The sequence below is a fragment of the Sminthopsis crassicaudata genome, chromosome 3 (assembly GCF_048593235.1).
Source record: "Sminthopsis crassicaudata isolate SCR6 chromosome 3, ASM4859323v1, whole genome shotgun sequence".
Lineage (NCBI taxonomy): Eukaryota > Metazoa > Chordata > Mammalia > Dasyuromorphia > Dasyuridae > Sminthopsis > Sminthopsis crassicaudata.
The window spans coordinates 625,935,911-625,963,390 of NC_133619.1; the positions used below are offsets into that span (position 1 = coordinate 625,935,911).

Below are 27,480 nucleotides of genomic sequence, written 5' to 3' on the forward strand. Positions count from 1 at the left end.
ATATGGACTTTTCCCATTTTGAAGAGAGGGACAAAATAGGCTAAGATCAGCCACTCGGGGAATGGGTGGAGAAGTACAGTCAGCCATTGATACAAAACAAGTTTCTTTCTGGATTCTAAGCAGGGACTTATAAACTCAAAACGAAGTGAATGATTTTAGGCCCCAGAAGGAACGCACTTCAGGTCACACTTAGCTATCAGAGGTTTTAATGTAATTACCCCAAGGGCAAACCTGTACAATTTTTTGCACAGTACAGAACTCTCATGTGAGTGTTAAAATCATTTCTCCTACTAAAGTCTTGCAGTGGTATACCCAACAAGAAAATAATTCTTATTTAGTGCTAGTGCAGTTGCTGTTCTTTCATTCATTCACTCGTTAAACACACCTACACTTCTCCAAAATTATACATTAAACACCTGCTGAGACAGTGTGGCACGGTGGGGAGAAATTGGCTTTCAAGCCAAAAATCCCTGGCTACAAGTCTTGCCTTTGACTCACACTAGCTAGGTCACTGTGGCTAAGTCCACTGCCTCCAGACAAACTCTGTTAGACCAGCTGTTGATCTGCATGAAGGGAGGGAGTTTCTATACTCCTTTTTGTGTTGACATATTCCTGGAGCCCAGCACAGTGCCTTCTGAATGGTAGGGGCCTAATAAAGTTTGAGATTTTTGAACATAAAACTACTAGAAAACAATCTGTTTTCATCTGATGGATTTTAAAGGGAAATCAAAGATCCAAATGAAGCGGGGTGGGATAGAGCATCTTTTATGTGCAGGCCACGATGCTGAATACTCAGTATTTAAAAAGGAAATAACCATAGCTAGGCTTTGGGAATTTAGTCTTACAAAGTAGGAAATGCCCACAGCTAAGTGTGATATTTAGTAAAATAGGACACGGAAAAAGGAAACATATAGACAAAGGATTATAAGAAATGTGGAGGAAAGTCTTGAAGGCAGAAGAGAAATTCTGGACTTGGAGTCAGGAAAGGTCTGTGTGCGAATTTTAGTGCTGACTATTTGTGTCACCCGGGGCAGATCACACCATCTCTCCGAGCCTCCTTTTCAGCTTTAAAATGGAGATAGCAATGATAGCAGCCACACTCTCCCACAGAGCTTGTGGGGTGGAAAAGCCCACTGTAAATCAAAATGTGCCATATCAATTGGCCTGATCATGATGGGAAGTGATGGGAGTGAATGACGGAAGAGGTGGGAAGAGGGCAAAGAACACCGAATGGATGAGAGAAGAGGTTGAAGTTCCAAAGAATCAAATTTAGGATTGAGGTGGGGAGAAGGATTTTAATAATGAGCTGCCCAGAAGCAGAGCGGGCTGCCTCTGTACTGGTCTACAAGCAAAGGCTGATTGGCCAGGTGGCTGGAATGTAGTCAGCTTCTAGCGCAGATAGATATAAATTGACTGAGGTTCTGTTATTCAGAGATACCCAATTTGACTGGGTCCCAGAGTAGAATGGGGGGAGTGGGAGCACCATTGGAATGCTCAAGAAGACTTGAGTTCGAATCCTGTCTCTGACTTTAGTGCAGTAGTAGGTATTAATAGATGTCACTAGCTTTGCCTCAGGGAGGCCACTTTCCTGCTGTGTCTCAGTTTCCTCCTGACTAAAATGAGGGGATTGGACTCAGTGGACTTAAGGTCCCTTTGACCTCTAAATTGATGATTCTATGAAGAGAGTGAAAAAGAGGTAGAAAAGTGAGATTATCTGACTGTGGGGGGGCTTTGATTGTCAGACAAAGGAATTTAGGAGTTTGGGGGCAGTCACTGCCAGTCCTGTGCTATGAGCAGATTATTTGGATAGAGAGATGTGTGAAAGGTAGATTTGGGAGGAGAAAATCCAGAAGCAGGGCAATGCATTTGGCCAATAAGGTCATTATTCAGGGGTGGCAAAGTAGGCTATAGCCTACTGGGGAAGCCAGCTAGGGAAGCTGATGCAGAAAGGCCTGAATCTGAATTAGCTGGAAAGATACTTTGGAAACTTGACCACTCCTTTCTTCCGCAGTGCTGGACCACACCCGGCAATGTGTCTACTTGGCCCAGTCTCTGGTGCAAGTGCATGAATAATTGACTGGCAATCAGGACCCCTCAACTTGGACATTGACTTGTAGTTAAGAGGAAGCTTAATGTAGTTGTTAGAGCTCTGGACCTGGAGTCAGAAGGACGGGCTCCAAATCCTGCCTCAGATACCTAGCTAGGCAAGTAACGGAGCCTTCCCAAGACTGTCTCCTCATCTGCAAAAGGAAGGGGCTGGATTCAATGGCCTTGAAGACGTCTTCCAGCTCTGAATCTATGCACTCACAAAGCTACTTCTGCTTTGATGGTTGTGGTTTGGGGCTTATTCACCATAAAGATCCTCTGCTAGACTAATTGCAAATGGATCAGAGAACATAGAAAGGCTCTGAGTTCTTTGTAGGCAGAACTGGAACTAGAGGTAGGTAAAGTAGGAAGAGGTTGAAAGGAGTCACATTTTGGAATGACTTTTTGTGAATGTACATTTTTTTCTTAATGGATAGAACATTTCACTTCCAGAAATGAGGATATACATGTGTGTGTGTGTGTATGTGTGTTTATGTGTATATACATATATGTGTGTGTATGTTTATATAGAGAGTTTTCACTATTAACACACGCTACTTGGCTTATCAACATATATATATATTTGTTGATATATATGTTGATATATATATGCATATGTACATATACATATATATATAAATATAAAATATATACACACACATATATATGTGTATATATATACATATATATATATATATATATATATATATATATATATATATAGAGAGAGAGAGAGAGAGAGAGAGAGAGAGAGAGAAAGAGCGAGAGAGAGAAAGAGCGAGAGAATTTTCACTATTAACACACGCCACTTGGCTTATCAACATATATATGTGTTGATATTTTATATCTATCTCTATATTGATAAGCCAAGTGGCATGTGTTAACAGTGGAAACTCCACACATTTGTTGGACAAGCCCATCCAGAGGATGCAAATGCAGAAAGACATCCTACCTGGAAGGGGAGAGAAGGTGGGACTAAACAAGTGACACAATTCCCTTGACTCAACCAAGAGAAGAGGAGCAACAATTATGATTCAATCAATTTGGTTCAATGAACATTCAAGCATCTAAAATAAGCAAAGTTTGTTCCTAAGTGCAGCGAAGTGCTGCAGACACAAATATGGAAAAAAAATTAGATCTGGTGGGTTTTAGTTTCAACTTAATTTGATTTAAGAATCATTCAATTGAACTCAATCCCCACTCCCAATGTGCCAGGCGCTGTACCAGGAAGGAATGGTTCCTTCCCTCACATGCTTATATTCTGCGAGGGAAGGAGGGAAGAGGGAGGATCAGGAAAAGCCTGGTGTAGGAGAGATGGCACCTGAGATGGGCTTTGATGGAGGCTTAGGGAGTCCATGTAGAGGAGGTTAGGGAGGTGTAGGGCACAGTTTGTACACAAGCACAGCGGCCAGAGATGATGGTGTGTCCCTGGCTCCCCTGTACATCCGAATCATGCTGACAATCCCTTTCCCCACTACCAGCAGCTCTCTTCTCTTTCCTCTGCCTTCTCATTTCCCAGCCTGGACACCGAGGGAAGTGAACCCTTGGCAGCAGGGGCTGCCGCAGCTCCATCCCGAAGCCAGCGCTCTTGTCTGCAGTGTCACTTGGCGCCCAGAGACAGTCAATGAAATTTCCATTTCTCGGTTGCCTTCCACAGCTCTCCTGCTGACTATGCTGAAGATCTCAGCCCGGAGAGCAAGGGGGATGGATCAGAATCTGGACTGCAGAACAGTGCAGGGTTGGGGCACGGAGGGGCCCCACTAGCCAGTTTGCTGTAACTGGAGTAGGACAAGGACATGGTTCTGTGCAATGGGGAAGGTGGACAGGACATTGTGAATGGGTGGGCAGGGAAGGCCTGCCGAGGCACCTGCTATTTGGCATCCGTGAGCTCTTACAGATAGAGCTGACACAGGATCCTCTGTAGCTGGGGCTGCAGCTGATATTTTGACCCAATTCAACATGAATATCACTGTATTTTAAATTGGAAGGGACCTCAGAAGCTAGTCCAACTGCCTGATTTTACAGAGGAGAAACTGAGGCCCAAAGTGTCTTAAAAGTAGTCAGCACTTCTTGGCTGTGTGACCCTGGGCAAGTCACTTAACCCCAACTGCCTCAGGGAAAAAAAAGTCAGAAGATCGTGCCTGTATGACCTATATCAGATTGTTTGCCATCTTGGTGACAGATAAGAAGGAGAAAAAGATGGAAATCTAAAGCTTACAAAAGTAAATGTTGAAAGCTGTCTTTACATATAGTTGGGAAAAAATGATGTGCTGTTAAATGGGGGAAAAGAAGTAATTAGAAGAGCTGGGATTCTGATCTGGATCTCCTGACTTCAGACTGAGTCTGTGCTTTAGGAAGATTACTTCAGCAATTGGCAGAAGGGTAGACTAGAGAGGTAGTGAGATCAACTAGAAAGTAAAAAGGGAAGGAATGGACTCGTGAGGGGCTTCTTATGGAGGCTCCCTACTTCTTCACCCCTACTTGTTCTTAGGATAATCTTCCTCACGTGGAGCTGAGATTTCTCCCGGTTCTTTCTGACCAGGTCAACTCTGCCTCGCTGGCTCTCCTGGGTGTGTGGCAGAAAACCATGTCATCTAGCCCGAGGGCATTGCCATCTCATCCAGAACATGAGTGCTGTCCAAGCTTCAACTCAGAGCCCTGCAGATCCCATAAGCCTTCTCTGATCCTCTGAAATGGCGGTGTTCTTTCTCTCCTTCTTGAATTATTTCGTACCAAATGTTTCATATTTCTTACTAAATTAATTGTGTGCTCCATGTTTCCACCAGAAAAATATAAGCTCTGGAACAGCAGGCACTATGGGATCTTTTTTGGGTGTTTCTATCCCCAGCATATAAACAACTGGCACAGAGTATAAGTTTGTTGGATTAACAGAATTATGTGGTCCAAAGAAACACTTGTGAAACAGGGCCCTTCCTACTGCCACCCAGAGGCAAGATGGTGGTTGTGAGTCACACCTTTAAAGAAAAAGAAGGATCCCAGAACAGAACGGAGATCCCTGACCTCTGAATTAGCCAACATCAAGGAGCTAAGATTTGATTTGGGCTGAAATGGCTTTGGTGAAAGTCCCTCAGGAAGACTATGGCGTCTACGTAAGAAGGTCTTGTCTAACAATGGCTGTATGGGTAACAGAAAGATAAACTGGGGCTTGAAAGATGAGTTCAAATTTGGGGTAGAGCCTCAAGACTGCTGGTTTCAGAAGCCAACGCCATCTGGATTCATTTATTAAGCTCCATCTGTGTGCCAGACCTTGTGCCAGGTGTTGGGGACAGACAGATCAATATGAATCAATGTGGAACAGCTACAAGCTGCACACAGATAAGCAAATACCAAATATAGGCAAAAGAAATAAAAAGTCATTTTGTTGGGAAAGAGAAAGGCTGGCTATAACTAACAGAGGGTTGACCAGAGTCAGAAGACCCGAGTTTAAGTCCTGCCTTTGGCAGAAGGGGCTGGATGACCCAAGGCAAGTGATTTTTTTCTCTTAATGGGCTAGTCAACATCTCTAAGACAGTAAGTTTCAGAGGAAGGTGCTAATCTGCATTGATGGAGTTTCCTTAATCAAGAGGCCATGCCATTGGCTCAAAATGCCAGTGAACCACAAGCTGGGGTCAATATTTTGGGGATGGGGAAAGTATTAACTGTAGGAACTAAGGTCAAGTGAAGGGGGGCGCTGAAGCTGGGGGATTCCAAGAAGCAGCTGTGAGAAGGGAGACTGTTATAAGTATCAGGGCCAGGGGCAAAGGCACACAGGTGGCAGGTGGGATGTCACCTGGAGGAGGAAGCAAGCAGCCCCGTACAGTGTCTTTCTGCTGTTTTGGGCTCTGGCGCTCTCCTTTCCTTCTCCAATCTCCTTCTAGGAAAACCCATGAAAATATACCAGGGCCAGGGCATGTCTCAGTCCCAAATGTAGAAAGATGGGAACCAAGCGTTCTCTGTTTACCCCATGGGCTCCTGTTCCATGTGAATGCCAGTAAGGCTGTATAGGATGGTAATTTTTCCTGAAAACTAGGATATATAGAAGACGCGTCACTTTTCCAGCCAGACATGACCACATAGAAATCAATAACCATTAGATTTCAAGACATTGCTCATAAAAAACAGCCTTACTTCTTGAAATAAATACAAGGCTCCAGAAACACTTAAAAAAACACCACCTTCATCTCTTAGGAAGCACACACACCTTCTAGTGAGAATGACTTGAGGGCAAGAGAAGGGGAATGATGAGAAGAGGTAAAGGTTTAGAACTCAGGGATGTCAGATTTAGGGAGAGGGCAGAGGAATAATATTTAAGGTCCATTTTAAATGTAAAATTAAGTTCTGTGGACTAATAACTCCTCAGCTTGGTGCATATAGTGCAGACAATCTGGCTTCTGGCTCCCTCTCCAGCCGATCTCATTTTATTCCCTTACCATATTCTTGTTAAATTTGCCAGTTTGCTAGTTCCCCAAGTCCTTCTCCCATTCTCCTCCCTCCCTCTTTTGCAGAGGCTTTACCCAAGCTTGAAATGGGTATCTATCTCTTAGAATCCTGCACTTCCTGAGGCTTAGCTCCTACAAGAAGCCTTTCCTGAATGGCTTGGCTTTTACTCTTTTCTCCCTCCTCAAATTATCCTATACTCCGTGTGTACGTATATATGTATGTATTACCCAAGCTTGGAATGGGTATCTATCTATCTATCTATCTATCTATCTATCTATCTATCTATCTGTCTGTCTGTCTGTCTGTCTGTCTGTCTATCTATCTATCTATCTATCTATCTATCTATCTATCTATCTATCTATCTATTTATCCATCTATCTATTTACCCAAGCTTGGAATGTCTATCTGTCCATTATCCAAGCTTGGAATGGGTATCTATCTATCATCTTCTATACCTGTATCCATCCATCCATCTATCTATCTGTCTGTCTGTCTATCTATCTATCTATCTATCTATCTATCTATCTATCTATCTATCTTACCCAAGCTTGGAATGTCTGTCTGTCCATTATCCAAGCTTGGAATGGGTATCTATCTATCATCTTCTATACCTGTATCCATCCATCCATCCATCCATCCATCCATCCATCCATCCATCCATCCATCCATCCATCCATCCATTTATCTGTCTGTCTGTCTATCTATCTATCTATCTATCTATCTATCTATCTATCTATCTATCTATCTATCTATCCTTCTATCTATCTATCTATCTATCTATCTATCTATCTATCTAATTGTCTGTCTATCTATCTATCCTTCTATCTATCTATCTTTCTATCTATCTATCTATCCATCCATCCATCCACCCATGTTCCTTCCTTTCTTCCTTTCTTTCTTTCTTTCTTTCTTTCTTTCTTTCTTTCTTTCTTTCTTTCTTTCTTTCTTTCTTTCTTTCTTTCTTTCTTTCTTTCTTTCTTTCTTTCTTTCTTCCTTCCTTCCTTCCTTCCTTCCTTCCTTCCTTTCTTTCTTTCTTTCTTTCTTTCTTTCTTTCTTTCTTTCTTTCTTTCTTTCTTTCTTTCTTTCTTTCTTTCTTTCTTTCTTTCTTTCTTTCTATCTATCTATCCTTCTATCCTTCTATCTATCTATCTATCTATCTATCAATCTATCTATCTATCTATCTATCAATCCATCCACCCATCTTTCTTTCTATCTATCTATCTATCTATCTATCTATCTATCTATCTATCTATCTATCTATCTCTCTTACCCAAGCTTGGAATGTCTGTCTATCTATCTATTTACCCAAGCTTGGAATGTCTGTCTGTCTGTCCATTATCCAAGCTTGGAATGGGTATCTATCTATCATCTTCTATACCTGTATCCATCCATCCATCCATCCATCCATCTATCTGTCTGTCTATCTATCTATCTATCTATCTATCTATCTATCTATCTATCTATCTATCTATCTATCTTACCCAAGCTTGGAATGTCTGTCTATCTATCTATTTACCCAAGCTTGGAATGTCTGTCTGTCTGTCCATTATCCAAGCTTGGAATGGATATCTATCTATCATCTTCTATACATGTATCCATCCATCTATCTATCTATCTATCTGTCTGTATGTCTGTCTGTCTATCTATCTATCTATCATACCCAAGCTTGGAATGTCTGTCTATCTATCTATAAATTTTTACCCAAGCTTGGAATGGGTATCTCTCTGTTAAGTCCGAGCTAGCTCCTTGTTGACCTCAGGATCAGCCAGAGTCAGAATCAGCAAAAATCCTTGGTCTCCCTAAAGGGGGAGAAGTAAAGGAGATGGACGAAACTCCATGAGGCTCACCACCAACCTCCCTCCTCGTTGTCCTCCTCCAAAGTGACTCTGGCTTGTCTTATTCCACTCCCTAATCCCTCCTATGATTATCTGTATACACCAAATGATCAAGTCAGCACAGAATAGTGAGAAGGGCCATTTTTTTTCCCCAAGCATATGCTAATAGAGTATTGTCCAATAGGTAATTAGCCTTAAGTTCTTGGTTGTCAGATTCCAGTGCACCAATTCAGAGTTTCAGCCCTTTATATCTCTCTCTATAATATTAATTAAGCTTGAAATGGGTGTCTCTCTCTCTCTCTTTCTCTTTCTCTCTGTCTTTATATATATATATAGCTTGAAATGGATATCTCTCTCTATATATATATTACATAAGCTTAGAATGGGTATCTATCTATCTATAGATTTTTACCCAAGCTTGGAATGGGTATCTATATCTATGCTATCTAAACTTGGAATGGACATCTATATACCCAAGCTTGGAATGGATCTCTCTCTCTCTCTCTCTCTCTCTCTCTCTCTCTCTCTCTCTCTCTGTATATATATATATATATCCATTTCAAGCTTAGGTAATATTATAGATATATATTATTATAGTATATATATTGAGAGAGAGAGAGAGAGAGAGAGAGAGAGAGAGAGAGAGAGAGAGAGAGACAATCCTTCACTTCCTCTTAGTTCCTACAAGAAGCCTTCCTGAATGGCAGATATTTATTGTTTTTGAAAACCCAGAGCCCATACATATGTTAGGTACTTAATAAATAGCAGCTGAATTGAGTTGAATCTTTTAGGGCTCTAGTCGCATAGACCACAGTAGCGTTTTCTGTTTTTAAACATAGTATAGGTGGAATTTCTGTAGTTTTCAAGAGAAGGGGCTAAAGGGCGGAGATGTGAAGAGGAGAAAAATGATGCCGTGGCATGGAGGATTCAGGGCTGAAAGACATACTGAGAGGAAAGATGGAGTTGTGTTCTAAAAGGGAAGGTGAGAGTGGAGACTTGGAAATAGTCTGAGGCTCTCTTGTGGGGTTAGGATATTTGAGTAGCCAGGAAATGCATGTACAGGGCAGGTGCTCAATAAATATTGAACAAATAAATGAATGGATCGATCTAGTTCAATATGAAACAAGAAATTCAAAAGGAGTCACTGGTCTAGAGGGCAGAATAAGAGTGCTAGGAAACCCACTGCAAGCTTGACATCTTTCTTTGTTGGCAAAATGGGACCTGCAGTCATGTGGACTCTGAATGTGAGTCCTGTTCACGGGCCCATGGGTGGAAGCATGTGAGTGGCTGAAGTATAACATAAACAACAATCTCATGACGTACTTTTAGTAGATCATTGTCCCTGGCCCGACTAATAGGCCACCTTTTCTCCACAGAGTCCCAATCCCTCTAGGGCATTACTTCCATGATCCTACCCCATCCTACCTACATTTCCAAAGCAAGAAAATAAACTCTGGGCCTGATGTCCTTATATCTCTGATACAGACAAGCCAAAAGTCAAAACCAAATGGCATATCCTTGTTGTTCCTCTGCCCTTACAATTTTCTCCCGTTCCAACGTTCGCTTATTGTGAGTCCATTTTGGTAGAAGGGGAGGCGGGGGGCTTGGAATTTTCCCTTGCTGCCGCTATGGCTCCCAGAGTTGGAACTAAAAGGCTCTCACCCATTAATGAATGCGGATGCTGCTGGGACAAATCTCACACCTGGAATTAGGCATTCTAGACCCCTTTTGCAAAGAGTTATCATCAGAGGCAGAGAGGGATTGAAGAGCTACCATTGTGTTAAACTACCCATGAACTACAGCAAGCTGTCCCAAAAATCCATTACGGTGCAAGTGACGGTCGCTTAAAAAGCCAGTAGAAGTTCTGAAAAGCAAGGGAAGCAGCAAAAGGCAGGGTGGGTTATCTTTCAGGGAGGAAGCAGCTCAGAAATGCAGCATTCAAACAAAAAGCAAATGACTTGCAAAGAAAAAAGATCCAACAGTGGGACCAGGTCAGTCAGCAGCTGGCTTCTTGCTCAGGTGCAGGCAGCTGCTTTGTCCTAGCTGGGAGGGTGACTCCTTAAACTGATTCCTCCGGCAGCCACAAACTCTCATTGACAGACTCCCCAGCCAGAAAGAAGCGTATTAGTTAAGACCAAGGGAGATTTGAAATGTTGACATCTCTAAGAGACAGCAGGGAGAGAGGGAGAGGGAAAGAGCTGGCAAGATTCATCCACAGCTGACGAAAAGCACTCCCAACAGCAAAGTCAAGCCCTCCAGGTTGCCTCCCCCGGCCCTCCTGCCCTCTGCTCTCACTCCCACACACTGCCATCCACTTCTTCTACATCAGGAGGCATTGCAAACCTTTTGGGATCTCCTTCCCCGGAGAACAGAGGGTCAGCTGGGCTTCTTACTGTTCAGGGAGCGAGAGGGATCTCCAAACTCAAGTTTTCTCCTGGTCACCTGAGCTCAGCAGGGATAACTAGACCCGAGCTTCCTGCCCGCCCGACAGAGCTGCCAAATCCCAAACTTCCATCCTTACAGGCTAAAGAAGAGCACACACCTGCTTTCTTGGGCTCCTGCTCATTAAACAAGACAAGGTCTAGTTTATTAGGGGCTCATCAGAGGCTACAAAAGACTTTGCGCATGGTTTTTCCTCCCCTCATCAGGGGGAGTGTCGCGGCTAAACGTCAGAAGCAATTGGTGAAAGAGCCAGGTCCCCCAAGAGTGAAGAATTTTGTAGCAGCAAATCCATTAGTCCTATTAGGGCATTTTCATCTCGGTAAACAGAGGCTAAATTATTCAGCAGCTTCTGCTCTCCTAAAAGCCTGTAAATGTGCAGTTTCATGGTGCACCCTGGCGTAGCTTGCCCAGAATAAGGCAAACAAAGGAGTGTAATTTCTCTGCTCATTTTGGGGTTGCTCTGAGCCCCCAAAAGTAAGTGGCGATGAGCCTAGATCACACACCCCTTTCTTTGGCATGCTGTTAATACAGATGATGAGCCAACATAGATCTTCAATACTCTGGTCAGTTAGATCTGACCACAGAAACCAGTCTTGGAGGACAGGTGCTGAATAAAGCATGAAGAGGATTCTGGGTAGGCAAGTAGGTCGGCAGCAGCCCCTACTCCCCAAAGGCGATTATATTAATAATGGGTGCCTTTGTAATACTTTAGAGAGAAGCAAAATAGCAGAAGATAGAAAGACCCGATTCTGGAGAGTCAGGAGTACCCGGCTTCAGGTACATGCTAGCTGTGCGATCATGGGCAAGTCCCTTAAGTCTCGGTACCTAGAGGGTCCCTTTCTGCTTTGGCAGAGGGAGTTTCCATCCTGGAAGTTCCCTACATAGATGAACATACAAAGCCAGACACATTACCTCCTTCCTTCCCCTCCTCCCCTCAAACATACATCTATATATAGAGGCTATCTCAAAAATTTCAGTGCAGCTTTATATTATTAAAGCTTATTTGAAGCTATAAAATAATAACTTATTTAAGCTATCAAGGCTTAAAGCTACAGAAAGGCTTTGGAGGGCCGCATGCAAATTTTATGCTTGAAGGTTTACGAGGTCCCTTACATAAGAATATATAGGATTCACTTGAGCCTCATAATAACTAGAAGTGGGCTATTATTGATACTTTACAGATGAGGAAACTGAGGCATGGAAAAATTGAGTTATCAAGGGTCACATAGTCAGTATGTGCTTGAAGTGTCTGATTCCAAGCATGCCCTCCACCCACTACACAGGATTGCCTCTATTGCAGGGAGTTCGCCATCTTTTTTGTGTCACGGATCCTTTTGGGATCTTGTGAAGTTGAAGGATCTCTTCAAAGAATCACATTTTTAATTGCAAAAGACACTCCCCCAGCATATAGGATCACAAAGGAAACCAATTATCTTGAAATGCTAAAAGTGTTTTAAAAACTCTTTCTAAAATATAAAATAATTGGGTTCCTCCTCTGATGGTAACCACTGATGCTGAGAAAAGCTGCTAAGGGACGTTGGGAGGGCGCCCCTCCTTTGTGGGATGCCTGCTGACAGTCTGGCCAGAGGGTCCCTAACCTTTGTGGCGGTCACGGACCAAACACTTCTCGTGCATTCTAGAAACAGAGACACTCCACAGGCTGGAGAATGTGGGTCAAATCTAAAAGGAGAGGGCTTCTGGGAAGGAGAAACTTGGGGGAAAAAAAGGCAAAACCCAACAGGAAATGCTGCTTCTGCTGCTTCAGGTACTGCTGCTAATGAGTAATATTCCTCAAGGGCTCCACCTGCTGGTGACTGGGTTAATAGCTACTAGTATCATTCTGTGTGTGTTTTTCGGCCCTAACTCTTGGTGATCCCATTTGGGGATTTTTGGCAAAGATACTGGAGTGATTTGCCATGTTCATTCTCCATCACATTTAACAAATGGGGAAACTGAGGCAAAGAGGGCGAAGTGGCTTGCCCAGGGTTACAGAGCTGGCTAAATATCTGAGGCTGGATTTGAACTTACAAAGTTAAGTCTTCCTGACTTAGGGCGGACACTCACTGCACTACGGCATCCCGAGCGCCCCTCCTAGTATCACTGGTGATTCTGATCATAGCTTTCCCTTTGTCCCTTTGGGTTTTCAGAGCATATTCGCCAGCATCACCTCATTAGATGCGAGGTGGGCCGATCATTCAATCCCCATTTTGACAAATAGAAAACAGAAACTTAAATTGATTTTAAAGCAAGATTTAGGGGCAGCAAGATGGAGCAGCGGATAGAGCACTGGCTCTGGAGTCAGGAGCACCTGAGTTCAAATCCGGCTTCAGACACCTAATACTTCCTGGCTGTGTCATTCTGGACAAACCGTTTGACCCCAATTGCCTCACAAACCCCCCAAACAACTACTGAAGGTCACATAGCTAGTCACACAATCAGAACTTTGTATCTGGGCATCTGATTTAACTTCCTGAGCCTGGAGTGGGGAAATGATTCCTGGACTCCTGGGGGGAGAGCTGGACGGAGCCTCCTCAGGGGCCTTCTTCCTGACTAATTCCCCATCATGCGTTCTCTCCTGGGGCCCTACCCTCCACTTTCTCCCTACCTGACTGTAGACTCTGTCCACAGAGCACCCTGGGCTCTTCCAGACCATCTCTGGCCTAGTCCGAACCTTACTCATGTCTCCACTGTACATCCAGGTGTACCTTTGCCCTCCCCCTTCTCATCATCCAAGTGGAAGCTTTTTGAGGGCAAGACTTGTCATGTTTGCCATTCTCTTCTCCAGTTTGTTTTATAGATGAGGAAACTGAGGCAGACAGGGTAAAATGACTCGCTTGGACTTGTATTCCTGGTGCTCTGCTTGTCCACCTTCTCCTCCTCTTACAGATGAAGAACCATCTAAGGTATATGACATGAACTAAGGCTCCCAACTCCAAATAAGTGTTCTCGCCATGATACCGGGCTACCAATCAAAGGTCAAGTGCCTGTTAAAAGCAGTGGCAGAGGCAGGATCGGGCTCCGGACTAAATGCCTCCCTGGACATGATTATACAGCAGTTTCCGCCTCCCTCAAAGTCCATGACTCTGCACCATGTGCCCTGGAGTACCTGTCCCAAATGCCAAAATCACGGCCTTTCCTCTACCAGGTCTGGGTTCGTTATGTCCCTCAGCTGTGCCCTGGGGAGGCAGACGGGATAAGCTCTCCCATATCTGGGCCCTGCAGCCTGTCAGTGACATGGGGTCTCTGCCAGTCTCCTGGGGGTACATAATGAGGAAGTCCCTGGTGCCCAGATCACCCAGCTTGCTTTGACGGCTGACCCTCCATCCACTGAGAATCTTCTGACATTTCCCTGGCTCTGCTTCAAGGCATGCTATCTACAGTTAATTTTTTCCTGCTCTGATTCTTGGCAGACTTATATTTTTCATACAGGTGCTGGGCTTTTTCTTTATGGAAAATGAAAGGCTTCCAGGTAACTGACCAGTGTTAACCTTCTGGGAGGATAATTGTATGGGGAGGGGATTTCAGCATGAAGAAATCATGATTCTCTCTCTGGGCTCAGGAGGGCCTGGCTTCAGTCCCGCTGCCTCCATCACTAGCTTTAAGGTCTATGAAGCCCTCCACACATATTATTTCATTGGATCTAGCTGTGTGACCCTGGGCAAGGCACAATCTATAACAACCTTAGTTTTCTGCAAAATGTAAACTGATTTTCAACAAAACAGATGGTTTGACTAAGACTCCTTTCAACTCTGGATCTGTAATTAAAATCCGGGAAGCTTTTGATTCACATTAACCCTCAAACTCTGGGGTCTAGAGAACAGTCCAGAACTTACTGGAAAAATAGTCGCCTGGTCCCTAAAAATCCTACCGAGACACTCACTCAAAGATGGGGACTGTTTGCATGGCAAGGTGGCTCTCAGAAATAAATGAGGCATGAGATCATACCGAGGAATTTGCATTCTGATAGAAACCCTGCAGGACCATCCTACCTCACCATGGTTGCAGCTGACGAAGGGCACTCCGCGCCATCTACCCATGATGTTGGTCCCACCCACCCCTCTCCCTGACCTGCCACTAATACTAGCTTAGGAGAAAATAAAGGTCTCTGTTACCTGTAAAACTGGAGCTGTCTTTTGGGACTCCCGTATCGAGTACTTCCGACAGCAAAAGAAAGGAAGAGAGAGAGAGAGAGACAGTCCACAATGGACATTAACAACCAAGGAGTGTCAAACACAGAAACCATCCCATCATCACCACCATCATGCAGGGCTTGAGACTGAGTGGGGTTTCTCTTTGAACGTCCACTGTGTTTCTCTTTGGGAAGACAACTCAGCGGGCCGTGATTAGCTCTACAAGAGCTCCACCCAGTGTCAGATGGAGTCAGAGGCTCACTATGGCTTCTGCATCCCCACAAGGCACACACCTTTGCCAGGGACTAAGAAATCTATCCCTGGTGTGCTCGTCTTGTTTTAATACAAAATACGATTTTGAACAGACTAAATGCAACAATTGGGAGAAGGGAGGGGAAAAGTCCCCAACCAATGCTTTAAGTCTGCACGTTAAAAAACAAAACAGAACAGAACAGAACAAAAGAGAACAAGACAAATGGGCAGGTCTCCTCGGTGCCAGGAGGAAAACAAACAGGGTTTTCCAGGGGCAGGAGACTTCCTTTGGCATGAAAACAGTTGGGAGCCTCCACTGGGTTTAGACAACTCAAGGATGGACAAAGACACTGATTTTAGGGTCTTTTGCTCTTTTGATGGGTTATTGCTCTAATTCACGAGGGCTTTCCCTTTCCTGTTAGAGCCACTTTTTAACCCCTGGTAATTCATGCCTATGCCAGCCTGTAATTCTTCTACAGAGGATCCACCTGCCATGCTGGAAGCTTCTTTCTAGGTCTTTTAATGTCCATGGGTACCAGAGCAAGACTCAGGTGATATTGGTTCAATTCTTCCAGTAGGATAGTAGCTTGCTGGCCAATGAGTGAAGACCTCACACTGAGGGAACCAGCTGTTAAATGAGTGCTTGTAAGTGGTCTAGAAACAGTGTTTCTAAGTACCTTCTGCCTTGTTTTCGGCCCATGTCATCATTATGGTTAAAGGCACTAAGGGCCATTTTGTATTTTCCTTTGTTTCCTGGACCGTCAGGCCAGAGAATGAGTTCATCATTTATTGATCACGTTGTTGGTGGCTGAGACTCTCAGCTGGGTCAGTGCTCTGACAGCAGCCGTGTCTACATGTCTACATGTCACTGGGCCTGTTCTCGGAGCCTTCCAGCATGGCAGAACCAGACTGAGTTTATACTCTGCTGGCCTTTGGTAACCCATAGACACCTCTACGTCCCAGGGAAGTCGCAGAGTAGGACTCAGGCAGAAGCACTTGAGGAAAACATTTAAGAAAATTTCCATTTTAGTTTCAACATGTAGAAACTACATTTTTTTTTAAGAAATAGAAAATCAAATTCTAAATCTGAGAGTGGCCCCATAATAAGGGGGTCAAGGAAACTAGGACAAGCTTCTAAGCTCCATATTTCACATGGGTTATCTTTCCACATTTCCTAAGAGCAGCAGGGAAGCTGAATCCCATGGGACAATAATGGTAGAAAAACAAAACTATAATGAACTATTTCTCTGACCACATGAAAAACTTGTGGTACCAAGTAGACCATCAGAAGGGGGAAAATGGAGAAGGCACCATCTGATCATACCTAAAGTATTTTTGTTTGTCTCCCTCCAAAACTTCCCTTTGAAAATAAAAAAGAAAATACCCGCATATTCTTAATATCACTATGAAAAGTGTCTTGTTTTAAGGATAACGAATCTTAGGGGAGGTGAAATCCCTTTAAGCTTCATGAGGGGAGGAAGGGAACTATACAAGTATCATCAGAATGAGAGGGGAAAAATCACCTGTAAATCATTCCCGGGGAGCCCGTCTGTCGTAGGGAGAGCCGCGCTGGCGAGCCCGTGGTAGATTCTGGATACATGGAGCCAGCCTCAGTTGTCAAGATTTGTGGTTTTTTTCAAGTTTGGAAAAACTCTGGAAGATGAAAATCAGAGAGAAGAAGGAAAGATGCAGAGAGAGAGAGAAAGAGAAAGTGGGAGGAGAAGAGGGAGAGAAGGGGAGGGAAAGAGGGAAGGAAGGAGGAAGAGAGAGAGAGAAAGGGAGAGAGAAAAAATTAGCATTAGAAGGTGGTCTTTTGGTTTATAAACTTGTAAAATAACAAAACATTAACAAATGGAATGTTCCTTGAGAACAAAACTTTATATCCCAGCATCTAGCACAATGCCTGGCACATGCCGTCTCCTGTGCTGGGCCTCCATCTCAGTCGTGCTTGTTAACCACAGCTGTTGCTGTCATCCAGCTCTTGTCCCTCTATGCTACTCCACTCAGTGATCTCATCAAAGTCTAGAGATAATTACAATTAAATCTCTCTCTCTCAAATTTCAATAGTATTATATTTTTCCAATGATGCATGTAGTTTTCAACATTCATTTTTGTAAGATTTTGAATTCCAATTTTTTTCTTCCTCTTACCCTTCCGAGATAGCAAGCAATCTTATATAGGTTATAAAGGTACAATCATTTTCAACATATTTCCATATAGTCATGTCATGAAAGAAAGATCAGAACCAAAGAGAAAAATGTGAGAAAGAAAAAGCAAAAATATTATATTATCATATATTATATTATTATATCATCATAGTCATTGTCGTCATTGTCACCTCTCCCTCAGACTCTCCCTTCTTCCGTGGAAGGTAGCACCATATATGTGTGTGTGTGTGTGTGTGTGTGTGTGTATACACACACACACACACACACACATATACATATTGTTCTCACATTATAATTATTATTTATTATTATTATTAATTTATTTTATAATTATACATTTTTGACAGTATATATGCATGAGTAATTTTTTTTTTATAACATCCCTTGTATTCATTTTTCCAGATTTTCCCCTCCCTCCCCTAGATGACAGGCAATCTCATACATTTTACATCACATTATAATTATTATATCATCATCATCATCATCGAGGTCATCATTTTTATCATTATCACCTCTCCCTCAGACTCCCAGACTCTCCCTTCTTCCTAGATTCCCTACTTCCATAGGAGGTACCACCATATATATATATATATATATATATATATATATATATATATATATATATATATATATATATATATATATATATATATGTGTGTGTGTGTGTGTGTGTGTATGTGTGTGTTTGTATGTGTATATATACATGCACATATATATTGTTCTCACATTATAATTATTATATCATCATCATCATCATCATCATCCCCTCACCCCCAGACTCTCCCTTCCTCCTAGATTTCTATTTCCATTGAAGGTACTACCATCCTTCAGGTTCACAGCCTCAGGGTCAATCTTGACTCACCCACTCTCCCATTTCATCTCCAACCCTTGTAAAATCTCTTGTGGATGCCCCCACGCCCACCTCCATCCCCGTCTCCTTGGACACAGCTACTAGCCCACCTTGTCTCTCCTAAGACTGATCTCCCTGCGCATTCTCCCTGCCTCAGGTCTCTTCCTACCACATACGTCCTCCACTCTGCTACCAAAATGACCACATCCCCTCCACACCCCATTCAAGAAACTTTAGTGGGTCCCTATTACCTCCAGGATAAAACAGACACTCTTTGTCTTTTAAGGCCTTTCCCAGCCTGGCTCCTGCCTATGTTCCCAGTCCTCTTACACCTTTCTTCCCTTATATCTCCAGAAGATATTTTCACGAGCCATTTCCAGTGGCTGAATTGCTCTCTTGCTCTAGACCTTGGCTTCCTTCAGTCTAAGCTACAATTTGACTTTCTCTAAGAGACCTTTTCCCAGTTCCATTAATAAGTGAGGGCCTGCCCTCTGAGATTATTTCTGATTCATCTGTTTGTATGGTGCTGTTTGCCTCCTGTTTTTCCCTTTTAGACTGTAATAAACTCTCTGAGGTTCTTCTGCCTTACTTTGTATCCTTAGAGCTTAGTGAAGTGGCTGGCACATAGTAGGTACTTGATAATGTGTGATGAATTGCTGATACAGTAGGTGCTGCTGATATATTTTTATATTATATATTATTATGTTTATATTACACATTATATTATATACTACATAATATATTATGATGTGTATATGTATGCATATATTATGTATATATGTACATAAATTATGTAAATTTATTTACTATTTAAATGATTTATATTTATATTATTGAACAAAAACCCAAGACAAGTTTATTTATCTGTTTTCTTTTGACATATTTAGGGGTTTCCATTTTTGGCATTTCTGTGTCTGAATGTACCTTTTAAGGAAGAAGAGAAGAAAAGAGGGAAAAGTAAACCCTTGAAGAGAGAGACATTATACGGTGATGTATGGGAGGAAAAAACTGGATCCGAATGAGAAGGCCTGGCCTTTATTTCTGTCTCTGCTTCTTTCAGCCTGGGTTTTTTTTCAGCACGTCATTTCAAGTCTGACCTCTCCAAGTCTCTTTTCAGCTCACAATCAATCAATCAATAGAGCTAGCATTTACATAGCATTTTCCGCTTTACAAAGCACTTTTCCTAGGCAGCCCTGTGGGGCCTGTGCTAGTCTTATTTGAGAGTTGGGTGACAGGGGGACTTCAAAGGTGGATGAAAAGGGCTCAACAAACCCTCACGCCAGAGAAGAGAAGCAATAACTTCCTGAGCCTCATTGTTGTATGACTGAAATCTGGACAGTCTACTGGCCCCATGCCAGGAAACTGAACTGCTTCCATACGACTTGTCTTAGGAGAATTCTAAAAATCACTTGCAAGATAAGGTAGTGGATACTGAGGTCCTCTCTCGAGCTGAATTGCTTAGCGGCCAAATTCTCCTGCAGAGAGCACGACTCCAATGGCCACGCTGTTTGATGGCCAAATATATTTTTGCCTAAAAGATTATTTTATGGAGGCTCACAAAAGTCAGGCAGTCACACAGAGGTCAGAAGAAGTGACCCAAAGATAGAACTTTAGTGCTAATTAGGAGATGCTGGCCCAGGACTACCCAGCGTGGCGTGCCCTCATCAAAGAAGGTGTTGTGCTCTATGAGTGGAATAGAACTGTAGCTTAATGGGAGGTGAGCAAATCTAGGGGCAACTCCATGCAAGTCTTCAACCACACAGATATCTGTGCCCGCCTGGGACAAAGCAGTCAAAACTTATCCTGGACTGATCAGCTAAGGTCCAACCCATTGTACCTTGACCCCAACATCGGGATGCCATTGGTTCTCATCAAATACAAAGGATGAAGAAGAGCATTATTGACATTTTCAAGGAGGGGGAACTGGTGCTAAGAGTGACTCGTCCAGGCTCATACAGTTATTATTAAGTGTCTGAACTATAATTTGAACTCAGGTCTTCCCAACTCTAGCAAGCTATACATTTTGCCATGAGTTACCAATCAATAGACAAGCATTATTTAAGTACTTATTGTATGCTAAACGAAACTAAACCTAAGCAAAACCAAACCAAAATAAGAAACCATCTCTGCCTTCAAGGAAATCATGATTTAGTTGGGGGAGATGAGGGATGTATATGTATTTGTGTACATACAGATGTATGTAGACCTACCCAATATATGCATATGTATACATACATACATACACATACTCGCCCAGAAAATAAAGATAATTATGAAGGGAAAATACACATAGCTAGTGGTATTAGGGAAAGTTTCAGGCTGCAGGGGATACTTGCATTGACCCTTGAAAGAAAAGGATTCTGGGAGGCAGAGGTAAGGAATGGCAGATATGGTAGACAGAAGGCAGAAAGGCATGGAGGTGAGAAATGACATGACACATGTGGGGAACCAAGAGAAAGGCTGGTCAGAAGTCTAGATGAAGAGCACCAGGATGTAATAGGGCACACCACAGTCAGATTACCCAGGGGCACAAGCCAGGCAGTGTGGTGGGCCTTGGAGGAAGTGGAACTCCCATTTCCCCTCCAACTCTCCCCTCTTCTGACTTTTCTTTTTATTTCCAAAGGTACCACTATCCCCCCAGTCACCCAGGGTGATGATTCCTCAATAGGCCTCCCATTAATATTCAATTTGCTGGCTAGTCTTGTCCTTTTCTCCTTCATAACACCGTTGATGTGTGTCATCTCCCCTCCCTTCATCGGCCTGTCCTACTGGACACTGTCCCTATCACCCAGGCCATTGCAGTAGTCTGTCTATCGGTCTCCTGCCTCAGCCCGGCCTCTTTCCAGCTCTCAAGTGTTGCTCTGACCAAGTTACCCTAATGCTCAATAAGCTCCAGTGATTCCCTGGTATGAGCTGGTAGCATGATCCTCCAAGGGATCCGGGGGCTTTGTCACTCTGCCTTTTTGAAGATCCCTGACAATGGCACCAGGGTAGACAAGGGTACTTTCTTTCTCAATATTTACCACTAAGAAGTCAGGGGATCACAGTTTAGAGTGAGAAAAGCCCCTCATTTGATACATAAGGAAGCTGGGGTCTAGGGAACTGAAGGGGCTTGCCCAAAATCACACAGCTCCTGCCAGAGGTGGGCTTGAACCTAGGTGTTCTGACGTCAGAGCTAGTCCTCTTCCCTGTCCCATGCTGCCTTTCTACAAAGGAGAGATGTTCTCCTGGTGAGATGACAGGTAGAGGGGTGGTGAGTCTGTCAGTCGATTAGCATTTATAAAGCATCATGCTAATCACTGGAGCTACAAGGAGAGGTACAAGACAGTTTGCTCTCAGGGGGCTAAGCTGGGGGCTACCAAGAAAATTAAAAACATAGTCCCTACCCTCAAGGAACTTACATTCTAATGGGGTCATACTAGATATATACAGAGTACACTGGATGGCGATGGGCACTGCAGACACGGGGGACACTTAGTACAAAGGCATAGAGGTGAGAGATTAAATGTATTAAAAGCACTTCAGAGTGAATCCAAGACTGGGGAGAATTGGAAATGGACATAAAAAGTTTTCCTTGCCTCTGTAAAACTCAGCTGAGTTTTGGGTGACCCCAATCTTCTCCTAGAAGCAAAAGATGTTCTTTCAAAGTTTATTTTTCTTGTTTATTATTACATATTATCTTGTGTGTAATATTAAACATTTAAATTAAATATTTGTGTGTAATATTAAATATTATGTAATAATATATTATTATTATATACATTTGAAGTACAGACATCATAGACTTCAGAGAATTAAATCTTCTAGGTATGGCATGGTCAGAGGCCTAGGATATCCCAACCAAGAAGGTCATAACAGGATGAGTATAAAACCTGAGATCACACAACAGTTGGGTTAGCCACAGAATAAGAAAGATGGCTAATGGATGCAGAGTTTGGGTGCTGCCCTGCTGCCCACATGTTATAATTCAAATTTGTTTCCTAGTTCAGGGGCTTTTAAGATTTATGTTAATGTCATGGCCCCTATGGAAATCCGATAAAGCCTGTGGACCCCTCTCGGAATCATGTTTTTAATTAATTACTCAAGATAAAATATACATAGGATTACCAAAAAAACTCGATTATATAGACATGCAATTATCAAAATATTAAAGGAAAAAACAACTCTTCATGGACCTCCAGGTAAAGAATTCCTGGCCTGAGGGAAGATCCCAGGCATGTGATGACTGGCAGTGAAGGCTATATGGGAAGACACGGACAAGAGCTACAGAGCACGAGTGGCCAGAGACACTGTTCTGGGAAGTTCTGGGGGAGGGCTCACATGGATGAAGTCACAGTGAATCACATGGATGAACTCAGTGGCGTACTGAACTCCATCACTGTCCAGAACTCTGGTGCTCCTAAGCCCATCGATTTGTAGCTCTATGGTCTCCATACCTCTTCAGTCACTAATTTTTGTGCACCCAGAATTTGGGTATATTTAATTATTTATTATATTAAGTAGAACTATGCTGATGATTAGGTACATTATACAACTAAGAAAAAAAGAATGAGATAAAAGAAAAGAATATTTGTTTCTAGAAATAGTAGAGAGCCAATGGAGTTTTCCGACCTGGGTATGTCTGTTTCTGAAGATTTTTTCAATGAGATAGAACAAGCAAAATGGTGCAGTGGAAAGAATGCTGGTCTGGAGCTGGGGGACCTAGATTCAAATCTCCCTTTGACCACTCACTGACTTTGTGAATGTGTGGGCTACCAGTTCCTCAATCTGGACTCAGGGTCCTCCTCTGTAAAGTGGGGGTTGGACTGGATGGCTTTGGAAGCCTCTTCTAGGTTTAATCTGTGATCCCATGTGTGATGATGATGATGATGATGATGACGATGACATTTATATCGGTAGGTGCCATTATTAACCCAACTTTACAGATAAGGAAATTGAGAAAAACAAAGATCACGTGACTTGTTCACAGAGTTAGTGTCTGAGGCCATATTTGAACTTGAGAAGATGAATCTTCCTCAGGCCCAATAATGGGTGCACACTGGTGCCCCCTAGTAGCCAAAAATAAATACTAACTGACATTTATATAGATTAATTACATTTAACAACCTTCCACAGAAGGCCTTTTTCTAGTCATTCTCAACCCCCTTGCTACTGCCTTCTTTCCTAAATCCACCCTCCAAGGGCAGTGTGTGTTTATAGAGTAAATAAAATAATAAATATAAAATGGTATCGGTCTACAAGCTGTAAATATATGTATGTATGTATATATACATATAAGGTATGTATCTAATTGCAAGCTGTGTATATATATATATGTATACATATATGTATGTATCTAATTGTCTGCAAGCTATATATGTATGCATGCATCTGTCTACAAATTGTATATATATGCATCTATATGGTATGTATATAATTGTCTGCAAACTACATATGTATGCATGTATCTAATTGTGCACAAGTGGTGTATACATGTATGTATGATATGTATCTAATTGTCTGCAAGCTATATTATGTATGCATGCATCTGTTTGCAAGATGTGTATATATGTATATATATGATATGTATCTAATTGTCTGCAAGCTGTATTATGTATGCATGTATCTAGTAGTTTACAAGTTGTATATATATGCATATATGATATGTATCCAATTGTCTGCAAGGTTTATATAGATGTGTGCATGTATCTAATTGTCTGCAAGCTATATATGTATGCATATATCTAATAGTTTACAAGTTGTATATATATGCATATATGATATGTATTGTCTGCAAGGTTTACATATATGTATGCATGTATCTAATTGTGCACAAGCTGTGTATATATGTATATATATGATATGTATCTAATTGTCTGCAAGCTATATTATGTATGCATGCATCTGTTTGCAAGCTGTGTATATATGTATATATATGATATGTATCTAATTGTCTGCAATCTATATATGTATGCATATATCTAATAGTTTACAAGTTGTATATATATGCATATATGATATGTATTGTCTGCAAGGTTTATATATATGTATGCATGTATCTAATTGTGCACAAGCTGTGTATATATGTATATATATATGATATGTATCTAATTGTCTGCAAGCTATATTATGTATGCATGCATCTGTTTGCAAGCTGTGTATATATATGATATGTATCTAATTGTCTGCAAGCTATATATGTATGCATGCATCTGTCTACAAATTGTATATATATGCATCTATATGGTATGTATATAATTGTCTGCAAACTACATATGTATGCATGCATCTGTTTGCAAGCTGTGTATATATGTATATATATGATATGTATCTAATTGTCTGCAAGCTATATTATGTATGCATGTATCTAATTGTGCGCAAGCTGTGTATATATGTATATATATGATATATCTAATTGCCTGCAAGCTCTATTATGTATGCATGCATCTGTTTGCAAGCTGTGTGTGTGTGTGTGTGTGTGTGTGTGTGTGTGTGTGTGTGTGTGTGTATATGTATAAAGTACTGATTGAGCTTGGAGTTGGGAGACATGAGTTCAAATTTAACCTCAGATCCTAAACAGCAGCGTGAGTCAGAACAAGTCACTTCGTTTAAGCAAGTTTCCCCATATGCAAAAAGGGGATCATAGTATAAACTAGTTCTCAGGATTGTTTGGAGGATCACATGAGGTCATATTTGTAAGTACTTTGTAAATTTTAAAAGTACTATATAAATACTAGTTATTCATATTAATATTATTACTACTAGTAATATAAATTTATGGCATCATGCTTATTTTATTTGATATTATTTATATTAGTTATATTATTATATGACTAAGTATTAATATCATTATTAATATTAATACTAAAAATACTTGGGGAGACCATGACTCCCTGTCTGTAAGGTTATAAACTTTATATATTATATAAAATATAGTATATACTTTATATAGATAAAGTGTATATATATAGTATATATACATATACACTTTATATAGTATATAAAGCATATACTTTATATATAAAGTACATATATATACTATATATATCATATATACACACTATATATAGTATATAAGGTAAAGCATATATTTTATATATAAAGTATATACTTTACATAGCTCTCTAATTTGAACCTCAATGCTGGTTCTGGGAGGCAGAACCAACAGTCATCCTTATCCCCATTTTATACACGAGAAACTCAAGGGTCAGAACTTTTCCATATTCCCACAGCTGGGATTTGGATTCCATTTCCCTAAGCTCCAATTCCAGGCCTCTTCATCACAGGATGTTGACTCTTCTCCACAGAAGTGAGGCCTCTATCAGGAAAGTCAAAAAGTCCTAGAAGTCCAATTCCCCTTATTTCTACCACTGGAAATAATGGATGCCCCAAACACTTTCAGGGAACTGAGGAGCATCAGACTAGGTTCTACTAAGAGCATCAGTCATGATTCAAATGACTTTTTTTCCCCCTTTCGAGAATCTTGCTGAGTTGGGATCAACTAATCTAACTTCTTTGCCTCCAAATACCTCTAATGGGACTAAGTGGTACCCTAAGACAAAAAGCACATGAATAGATCACTGAGAAATGAAAATAAAGGAGGACAAAGACTATAGAAAAGAATGTGATTCTTTATCTGCTCCAAATCCATTTCATTGTCAAGGTCTTCATAATGTCTCATATCTGTCTTCTTTTCCCCACTAGATGGCCACTGAGTTTTAGCCTTTGTCACTGGGTACCCAAATTATCAAGAGAGCCTCCTAATTGGAATTCCAGCCCCTAGTCTCTCTGCCATCTGATTCAGCTTCTACCCACGTGCCAAGATAATCAAAGTACCAGGTGACCAGTGTATCCCTATTGCTCTAGAACAGGGTTCTCAAACTACAGCCCATGGGCCGCATGTGGCCCGCTGAGGACATTTATGCAGCCTGCCGTGTTATGGCAAATGGGCTGAGGGGCGGAGACAGAGTGTGTTTTTGTTTTTACTATAGTCCAGCCCTCCAACAGTCTGAGGGACAGGGAACTGGCCCCCTATTTAAAGAGTTTGAGGACCTCTGATCTAGAATAAAAAGTCAATCCTTTAGATCAAAATTTCTTAAATTGTGTTTTTTCCCCCCAGGTGGGGTTGCGTAGCTGAATGTAAGGGTCTTGAAAGATTTGGCAACAAAAAAGGTACCAAATATTCTGCTAAGATTTAATTCTTGATGTAAAAATAAAGAAGCACACCCATCTTTAGTATGCCTTCATTTTTAATAAATAGTAAAATTACATGTATACCAAATTTCTTTGTGATTTATTATCAGTCAACCTTTGATTCATATATCTATTTTACATACCATATCCCTGGGGTCATGTAAAAATTTCTCAGGCCAAAAGGAGTTGCAAGTGGAAAAAGTTTAAGAAGTCCAGTTTTAGCTGGATATTTCAAGTCTTTGAGAATCTGACTTCAATTGACCTTCCTGGGCTTCTAGCACATCATGGTCCTTCTTGTAGTCTGGGTTCCAGCCAAACTGGACCGTTTGCTGTTTTGTGAGCCTGGTGCTCCATTTCTTGTCCTGACAACTTTGCACCGATTGGCTGTCACACGTGCAGTGTCCTTTGCTCTCCTTGGCCTCAAGGCTCAGCTGAGAAATCACATATTCTGGGAAGTGTTTCCTGATTTTCAATTTCCCAATTCCCCTTATCTCGCATCACCACATCTATATACGTCTCCATTCCTTCCTTGTTTCCCTCTGGTAAATTGCCCAAGGTCCAGGAGTGGAAGAGAAGAAAAGCGAGACACAGGGAAAGAGAAACAAAAGATATGGGTATGATGGAAAGTGGGAGTGAGATGGAGATCAATGAGAATTAAAAGACCTTCAGGGACAGGCATAAGGACAGAGACCACCCAATTCCACTCTATTTCCTTCCAGGTGCTGGGAGATAAATGTCCTGGGCAAGGGAAGGGATAGCATCTTTTTTTCCTGTTGATACTTGAGTGGGAAGCAGCAGGGTTGCCCCCATTCAAATCACCCAGGGTTTGCTGCTCTTATCTCAGGGATGACAGAAAAAGAACGAGGTGAGATGCCGATCATCTAATTAGGGAACACGACTAGAGAGAAAAAGTTCTTTTACCACCCCCCCCAATATCCCTAGGCCTCTCAACCATCCAACAAAGCAAGAGCTGCTTCCCAAGAGGTCCATAGAGATAGCATTAAAGGCAGGTAATCAGGAAGTAAAAGGCAGGACTTTGGTCTGTTTTTAGCATGACTTGCCCAAGAAATCAGAGATGAATAGCTGCTCCCCAGGGAATAATGTAG

The 27,480-nt window shown here is 41.8% G+C and overlaps 1 protein-coding gene across 4 annotated transcripts in view; it reads right to left on the bottom strand.

Moving 5' to 3' along the window:
• KCNAB2 (potassium voltage-gated channel subfamily A regulatory beta subunit 2) overlaps positions 1-27,480 on the bottom strand; it is a 183,261-nt gene that overhangs the window by 77,311 nt on the left and 78,470 nt on the right. For 3 of the 4 annotated variants that reach the window (XM_074306440.1, XM_074306442.1, XM_074306441.1), the window contains 2 exons: positions 16,708-16,837; positions 14,915-14,956 (listed from right to left, as the gene is read on the bottom strand). In XM_074306440.1, coding sequence (XP_074162541.1) covers positions 14,915-14,956; positions 16,708-16,784 — 119 coding nt within the window. In that variant the 5' untranslated portion in view covers positions 16,785-16,837. The remainder of the gene's footprint in view (positions 1-14,914; positions 14,957-16,707; positions 16,838-27,480) is intronic. The other variant, XM_074306443.1, reaches the window with a different exon arrangement.